Raw genomic sequence first — 9293 nt, forward strand, 5'->3', positions numbered from 1 at the left:
TTCTCAATAGGATGTTCCTAACCCTCTTATTTGTGGAGGTTTAAAATGGAAGGCACAGCTAGGATAGAAACCTCCATAAATTGGAGTGTTAGAATCATCTTATGGAGAAAATTGTCTGGGCACGCTCTATCCACACGGTAGAGCCCAACAAATGAATGATTTAGATCACCCGAAGAATGTGGGCCCTATCATATTTTTGGGCTGCCTGTATGATGGTCCGTCCACCATATAACACACACTCTCTCTCTCTCTCTCTCTCTCTCTCTCTCTCTCTCTTAGGCAATTTGCACCCTCTCCTTGTCTGGGCAACTCAAAGCTGAATTTGTCTTATTCATTTATTTCTTTTGAAAAAGCTTTAATTAAAATGCCAATACATATTATTTCTCACCGTATACAGGCATGGGTTGCGTTTTTTAATAGAGTTTACGTCCTTTATGTTATCTCTGTATTTTCTTCTTCAAATAAAATATGCAGAACCCCAGCTTACCTACCAAAAAAAAAATATGCAGATATATAAAAATATAAATTATTTCTTGCAGTCTTTTGATTCCCTACATAATTTAATTTCTCCCTCCATCTTTGACTTTACAGTATTAAATCATATATTAAACGTGAGGCATATTTTGTAATATTTTTTCCTATTTTTCTTTTAAATGATTTCTTGCGCCACGAAATTCGCCCAAAAAATGATGCCCAAATTGACCCTAAAGATTAAAATATTTTTAGATTTTGGTGTAAGAAATATTGGGTTTCCATTATTTTAGGCCCAGGTAAAATATGGATGGATGAGAATATATACTAATGTGAAATTACCATATATATTAACCTAGGTAATTAAGTAGGTGATTATAAGGGTAAATCTGTGGACTATAGTTAGATAAGATATGGATGGTTAGTAGAGCCAAATCACATTAGGTTAAGGTGTGGTTGGCTAATAAGTATGTACATTGTTTTCTATGCCAACATGGCTTAATCTGTTGGATTCCATTTTGGGTGTGAGTGTGTGACTGACATATCTGATTATAAGTAAGGCATCAATCTCCTGTGCTCTCACACATCAATAACAGAAAGAGATTCATCAGAAAGAGATCCATCGGATCATACTAATCAGATCAATGATCTATGCTTTAAATTGATCTAATCGACGATCGGATGCTTCAGATTGGTCGGATCAGTGATCGGATGGTTCAGATTGATAAGATCAATGCTCGATTCAAAGAGTGGGTGGTCGAAAATTATCAATTAGTGATCTAAACCATCTATTTGTTAGGCCTTGCTATAGATGGGCCATACATCAAAATCCACTCCCAATATTGGATGATTTACACCCTCCGCTTAGGGAATACGTATATAGATTGCTGCTTCTTTGTTTGGACACCGTTCACTTAATGGCCTCAAATTGGAGGGTGAGAAGCGCCAATGAGAGTGGATTTTAATGCATGGCCCATCCATAGCAAGGCCTAAAAAGTAGATGGTTTGGATCATTCATAACCTGACTATGTACCTACTTTGAAAAAACCATGATTACGTAATAACTATGGGTCCTAAGCCTTTCCTAGGTGGGCCGGTGGCAAGTCTAGCCAAGTTCCGAGAGGTTAAAATTTTTCTACCAGGAATAAAGACAGAGAAAACGCAACGCAAGCCCGCGATGATGAACATGTGAGGCGAGCATGAGAGCATTGGAACCCAAGTTACATACAAAAATTACCCCTCATGTTCAACCTTAAGTAGAAAACATGAAAGATATTCATGTACTCATAGGGAAAAAAAAAATAGGCTACTGATATTCACACTATCATGTTTTCATAATTGCACTAACTGCCCTTGTCTATTATTTATTAACAGGCCATCAAAAGTTTATTTACAACTCCCAGAAAGCTCTCAGAAGCCAATTAAAAAAGAAAAGTCAAGGTGAGTTGGTGCAATTATGAAAACATGGTAGTGCCAACATCAGTAGCTCAAAAATATTTGGATCTAAGACATTAGGATGGAGGGACTTTTTTGGCAGTTTCTAGGTCCGGATCCAATCCGATTAAATGAGGGTTGTGTTATGTTGCATATGAGACAGTCCAAGGGACCAACAACATCTGTTTATGTCCCACCCATTTAGAGTAGTTCCTTTGGGTCCATTGACATGCCTACTTAATATATATTAGAAGAAGGGAACAAGATCTTAATCAAAAGAAAGCATAAACATAATTACCTCGTACTCATATTACATTATATACTTACAATGATAACGGGAGAGCTTAACAACCACATGAACTTAAGAGGCTTCTCTCTTTTCGACTATTTTGAAAACATGAGAAAGATAACTACTAAGAAAGCCAAAGAACGCAGTGAAGCGAGAAACACACAAAACACAACTAGAGAAGATGAGACATGAGATTAAGGAGATGCGATAATGGCAGAATGAAGAGCGTTAATGGGTGTTATCTCACAGTGATTGAATCCAGCGTTGAAGATTAGCCTTCTCCATTCCTTCTCAGTCCTCTCCTTACCACCAGTAGATATCATCATTATCACATCAAAGGCATATCGGGTGCGAGTGATCTCATGACCTTCATCAATATCCAATACAATGTCCACTATAATCACCTTCCCTCCCTCTTCTGGTATGGCTTCCTTGCATCTCTTCAAAATCTTCACACAGTCCTCGTCATCCCAATCGTGAAGTATTTTCTACAACCAACACATGATACATGATTAGGTTAATTTAGAGGGGTATTATCATAAATCGAAGGTCCTTCCAAGTAAAAATTTAATCAGGTTGGTATAAGTTATCTTTTTTGCACGTGGAAAAACGAAGGGAATTTTAGAAATTTAATCAGGGCCTTAAAATTATGACAACCGATTGTGAGTGCCAAAGGGAAAAAGCAAAGGGAAATGATATCAGCACTTCCATGTTTTGATATTCATGCGGTCCTAGCTCATCTTTTCTTTTTTAATTGTCCTGTGAGAGATTTTTGGGAACTGTAATATCCTTTTCATAGCCCTCTAAATACTAAGAGACAAGCTAGAACCGCATGAATATCAAAACAAGGCAGTGCTAGTATCATTTCCCAAAAGTACAATATGCTTACCATCAACATAACAGTGTCGTTGTGGGGTATGAACGAAAACATGTCGCCTGCCACGCGTTCCACATCTGGGTAGTCAGGTATCGTCTCGACAACATGAGGAAGATCAAGGATGCTGCACTTTATATGTGGAAACGCCATGGCAAATCCCCTCGAGGCCGTGCCAGTTCCTCCACCAACATCCACCAAAGATTTGATCCCTAGGAAAATACCCCTACAACCATTGATCAGTGCCGGTGTAACTAATCGTGCATCACAAGCCATGGCTTCGTTGAAGAGCTTGTTTTGTTCGGCATGCTTAGCGGCATAGCTCCACATGTCTTCTCCATTTACGGCCTCGAAGGTTGAGGCAGATGCCTTTGCTTCCAACAAAGAGCCGAGTGCGTGCCATTTGTTGGCATCCCCTTGCTGTATAAGCCGAGCGTATGGGACTAAGCTCTTTGGGTCATTGTTAAGGATGAATTTAGATGCCGAAGTAAGCTGATACAAATCATCTCCTTGGGCTCCGAGGATCTTCATGTGGACCAAGTAACGCATCAAACGTCGAAGGATGTCGTAGTTACCACAAGGAACGGGTAGAGAGGCACCCTCTTGAGAAAGAGCCATGGGTTCTCCGTGCCCATGGATGATGTCTGCGATGCCAAGATCAAGTGCCCATTTGAGGACTAGAGAGTCCATGGATGCCACTATGTGGCTCCAAACAAGAGCAAGATCATCAAGCTCTTCTCTTACTCCTATCCCCATTGTTTTGCTTCTACTTGGATGACTCTTGCCTCACTCTTTGTTAGATCGAAGGAGAGAGATGCTCCTACCTTGTTCCCTCCATTGATATTTATAGTGGCAGTTTTACAGAGCTTCTTCAATGGAATTGGATATTAGGTGAAATTAAATTGTCAGTTAAATCTATTGACCCAATGACCCGTCGAACTCATTAAGTTGTCCACCAACTAGGATTAATTACAACCCAGTTTGAAAGCTCGTGTTTTTTCTAGAGGCCTACCCTAAACCCAGGAAATTATTTACGATTGAGCGGGGTCGAGTTTTATTGACCCTAAATTTCAAAGATGGTAGAAGACAATAAATCTTCGCACCCAGAGTCTCTAAATTTCAGTCAACAAGTGCATAGATTTAAGAAGAAATTAAAACTATTTCTTCTTTTTTTTTCTTTTTTTTTGAAATGGCAAATATTATAAAACAACCCGAAGGAAGGAAAAACTATTTCTTTTCACATCACAAATCTAGTCACCTTGATGATTATATCAATATACTAAAAAATAATTTGACACGCTATATAGGAGATATTTTTTCTTTAAACCCGACCCATCAGAGTTTGGGTTGGGTGTTTCAACATGAAACCCAACTCAAGTCAACCCATAAGTGCATCACAATAACCTTACAAATTAAATAGAATTGTTTGGGTCTTGAGCCATAATTGGATGGGTCTAGCTTGGGCAACCAAGGGCCCCAGGTATTAGAGGGGTTCTTAAGGTATTGGAGGTGTTCGTAGACTTGAAAGGGTTCTGCCAAGTGGGCATTTTCAGGGCGGATCGGTATCAAGGTTTCAAATGAGGATGAAGTCAGAGTGATCCTTTAGGATATTAGATTGACGGAGGGTAGAGATTTGGACCATCTCATTATGGAGAGAGATTCTCTTAATATTATCCGAATGCTAGATGGGAGGTCTCCTCACCCTTGGATATTCTTGCAGATCTTGGATGTGATCTTTGAATATTTGAAGGGTCGCTAAGTTCATTACCATCATGTCAGGAGATCGGCGAAGAGAGAGGTGGACGCATGACTCCCTGAGTTCTATTGTCCGTGTACATTATTTCTTTTTTCTTTGTACTACCAGGGCCATGACCAGTGACCACGTTGGTCGTGGCCTTTTTTTTAATTTCTAATACAATCTTACCATTTCAAAAAAAAAAAAAAAATCCTCCAAATTATTAAATTGTAAACCATCATTATTTCAAATTAATTAGATTACGACAGCTACTTACTGTCAAGAATTTAAAATTTCATTATTCTAGATGATGTAACAAGGAATGGTTGGCGTGTTCACAACAACAAGACAGATATCTACTTGGAATTTGTTTATTTCTTGTCCTGATGACCTTTCGGCAGAGTGATACACTTGCGTGGTGGTGTAGGTCATAAGGTCAATGGTGGCAGTTTTCTACTTGTAAGGATAACCCTAGAGCTTATTGGCCGATTTTAAAATACTTCTTTTACTGAAGAAATTTCGCACCCAAATTGACACTAGAAAATAAAATATCTTTTGTATTTTGGATCCTTGTGATTTGGTAATTGATTTAGTGTATGTGCTCAGATCAGTTGATCCGAACTTCAGACCATTAATCCCTCCAAATGCCATTGAAAAATTTAGATCATGGATACCACATGTTTTTGTATTTGGATTTGAGTTTTGGATACAAAATACATCAATCATCCTTATGCTCATGTTGTAAGAGAGAGAGAGAGAGGGAGCAAGGTTGAGGAACAATACAGAGAGAGAGAGAGAGAGAGAGAGAGAGAGAGAGAGGGTAAAGGTAATTGCAACAAATATTGATTTCCAAATAATGTCTTGTGGAACAGATTTGAAAATCAGATTTTTTTTTCACTGTTGTAGCTGATTTGGAAATCTAATGATCTGATCCAGTTTCAAATCTCAATTGCAAATGTGAGAAATCCAAATCTAAATCTTGTAAGTATCCAAACGTGGCCTATAATAGGAGTTAGGGCCTTCATCCGATTTGAAGAAAGGCTGCTGTCAAGCTAGAAGCTGTGAGATTATTTCTAAAAGAATGAATCCAGTTCGGATGAACGAGCTATGTTCCTAAAAGGAGGGACCATCTTCCCAGTTTCAAGTGATCCGCCCCGGCTTCCTCCGCTATTAATGGTCCATCTGGAAAGAAACATCATCCATTGAAAGCAATGACTATAGCGTCAAGTCCCGTCAAGGAGATACCGCCCTTGATATTTGATCCAACAACAGCTCATTTTTCAGCCCATTTTTCAAGTGGCTGCTGTTGGCACAAATACCAAGGGCAGTACTTTTATCATACCGCCTTCTCAGGACTTGAAGCTTGGGCACGAGTCTTGCCTACGAAGCAGAGCTGCTGTTGGATCAAGTATCAACTTTACGCTGGGGCACATTTCATTCTCATTGGGTCGTGAATAGATGTCCCCAAAAGTCACACTTACGTGTACCACCATGACCTGCAGTGCGGTACACTTTGTAGGGCTGCAACTCGAGCCGGGTTTTACTCGAGCCGGGTTTTACCCGACCCGCATCGACCTGACCCGAAAATAGCCTGGGTTGGGTTCATGTTTCATGGGTTTCGGGTCGAGCCGGGTATGAAGGGGCCCGACCAGACCTGACCCGAGTTACATAAGTTATAGTATGTATATTTTTTTCTATTGTTAGTTAAAAGTTAAAAGTGAAAACCCACGCACCCACTGTTATTGTATGTGAGTGTAATTTCTGCTTCTATGAGTTGAGTTGATTCAAGTGTTTGATTCAGCATTGTTTGATTGTAATTACAACATTGTTTGATTACAGCATTGTTTGATTTAAGTGTAATTACATCATTGTTTGATTCAAGTGTAATGTGAGTGTAATTTCTGCTTCTATGAGTTGAGTTGCCTTGCCAAACAAGAATTTTCCTTAAAAAATTGCGTCAACGTGAAAAAACCCGACCCGACCCGATCCGACCCGAGATTTATCATGGGTAGGGCCGGGTTTGGGAATCGTGGGTTTTCTGAAAAAAAACCCGACCCGACCCGAGTTGCAGCCCTAACACTTTGCACCCAGGACCTGCCGTGAGGCAATAATTCTATATCATGTAAAACAACCAATTGCTCCCAAAGCTTTGAGTTATTTGTTTTTTCTCACTTTCCTTTGTCATTTGTTTTGTTTCCATGGAATTTTTTCCCATAGAAAAGTTCTCTAGAAATTTTTTCTATAAAAACGCATCGTGATGCATAATTGAGTACATAGCATGGGCAGTGATGCATAATTGAGTACATAGCATGGGCAGGGCCAATTATTTTACAACACATGTTTTGATAAGGCGTGGCCCATCATTTTATGCCCATGCATAGAATGGTAGGGCCAACATTTTGCACCATGTTTTGATATGGTAGGGCCCACCATCTCTACCTAAACCCCTGCATATGGTGGGGACCACCATTTTATACCGATATTTGGGCCCACCATCTCCTCCTAAATGCATGTATAGAGAGGGTTCTACCATTTTGCACCTTATGTTTTGATGGGGTGGGCCGAGAATGCTAGTACACCACACAACAGAGCTTTTATTTATTTTTCATTTCATGAATGTAACAGGGTGGGCCCACGGCCCACCATAATATGTTCACCTTGGACATGGGTAGCCGATATATCAACCGATATCCTATATACATCGGACCAATGGTAATATATCAATATCGGCCATTTATGGCTGATGTATCAGACATTCCAGACCTTGCATTAGAGTCGGCCATACCAATGGGCCCCAAGTAGGGCAGTATCGAGTCAAGCCTGCTTCAATTGAGTAAGTTTGGAGTTTTTATACCAGACATTTCAGACCTTGTGATGGCGTCAGAATCTGGGTCTGCGGTCGCGCGATGGGTAGAGAGCCTCCGCGGGGTCTGCAATCACAAACAAAAGGGTCAGGGGGATCCGGGGTGGGTCCCGGATGACCACTTCGACACCTAAGTCAGATTCTTTGACCAATCAATATAAGGAACAGCGAGAAGAGGAGAGGGTTCGATCAGGTTTACCAAGGCCAAGGTGCAGGTTCTTTTCTTGGTGTGTGGGTAGAGGGGTCGGAGGGGACTAACAGGGAGAGTGGGATTAAGCTCCCGGCCTCCTCTGCTGTTGCCTTGCCTCTTTCTTTTTTGGTTGTCTTGTGGGAGATCCAAAAGAATCATCCCCTCTTCTTCCCTTCTCCGCCTTTTAAGGGGTGGCATGCGGACCTTTTCATCATTATGGAGAGAAAACAATCCTTGGTGGGATTTGGCCGTTCCCCTGTTTTGACGACGCGCGTGGTTTTGCTGGATAATCCCTTCCATAATTTGTGATGATGAGGTTTGGACGGCGAGAATGTGACACGTGTCGCAATCGCATGGTCTTGTCGTTTATCAGCATCTTTCCTCATGATGGTTAGGCTTCATTGGTGCATGGACGACACGTGGCGAGATTTGGGAGTAGCGCCGTATTTATGTCCCATCACCTTGCATTAGAGTCAGTCATACACTCATACCAATGGGGCCCCAATTAGGGCAGTATTGAGTCAAGTTAGCTTCAATTGAGTCTTAATTTATATCATACTTTTCAGGCCCTGCATTAGACTCGGTCATACCAATGGAGCCCCAAGAAGGGCACTATTGAGTCAAGTCTAGCTTCAATTCACTCTTTAAATTATCAGGCATTTCAGGCCCTCATTAGACTCGGTCACACCAGTGGAGCCCCGAGTAGGGCAGTATTGAGTAAAGTCTATAGCTTCAATTCAGTCTTAATTTATATCAGCCATTACAGGCCCTGCATTAGACTCAGTCATAACAATGGATCCCCAAGTAGGGCAGTATTGAGTCAAGTCTAGCTTCAATTGAGTCTAGGTTTGGAGTTTTTATGTGTGCATGGTCCATTAAATTATTTAAAGTACACTGGGTCCATTTTTAGGATGATCCTTGGAGCAACAACATAAATAGGCTCTACCCAGTAGATCATATCCACAGGATGATCCTAATCCTCCAATATATAGAAGTTTCTATAAAGCACAGTCCTTCTACGGATCATAGGGTTGGGATTGTCCTATATAAATAATCTACGAAATACAACTTATTTACGCTATGGCCCAACAAACGAACGATTCAGATCATCCTTTGAGTCGGGCTCCACTTTACTTTCCAAAAACAAAACTGGACTTCTTTGACGTCGAGCTCATAGACTTTAGGGGCCGTTTGGATATGCGGGTTCTAAAATCCAGGTTTTTGTTTGAAAACAGTGTAAAAGAGGTCATGATCAAGCTGCTGGTATGTTGTCCTGGTAGCGTTGCTTGGATTTTAAGTAAGAAAATCAGGTTTTAGAAATCTCTTCCGCATCCTGTACTTTCTAAAACCTGGAAACATGAGACAATCGCCGGCTCTCTTGCTGTCGGAAAGAAGGGCTAGAAATCAGAAAACGACGGCTGCTCTCTTTCTTCTCGT

General features: G+C 40.7%; 1 protein-coding gene across 1 annotated transcript; it reads right to left on the reverse strand.

Annotated features, from left to right (window-relative positions):
* Nucleotides 1–2173: 2173 nt before the first annotated feature.
* LOC143845558 ((RS)-norcoclaurine 6-O-methyltransferase-like) lies at nucleotides 2174–4002 on the reverse strand. The gene is made up of 2 exons (XM_077353939.1): nucleotides 3084–4002; nucleotides 2174–2682 (listed from the first exon to the last, which is right to left on the reverse strand). The coding sequence occupies exons 1-2, from the start codon at nucleotides 3822–3824 to the stop codon at nucleotides 2389–2391; spliced, it is 1035 nt and encodes a 344-aa protein (XP_077210054.1). The 5' UTR covers nucleotides 3825–4002; the 3' UTR covers nucleotides 2174–2388.
* Nucleotides 4003–9293: the final 5291 nt, after the last annotated feature.

The sequence above is a fragment of the Tasmannia lanceolata genome, unplaced genomic scaffold, assembly GCF_043159265.1.
Source record: "Tasmannia lanceolata isolate RefF3 unplaced genomic scaffold, GAP_Taslan_0.1 ptg000015l, whole genome shotgun sequence".
In the NCBI taxonomy this organism is placed as follows: Eukaryota; Viridiplantae; Streptophyta; class Magnoliopsida; order Canellales; family Winteraceae; genus Tasmannia; species Tasmannia lanceolata.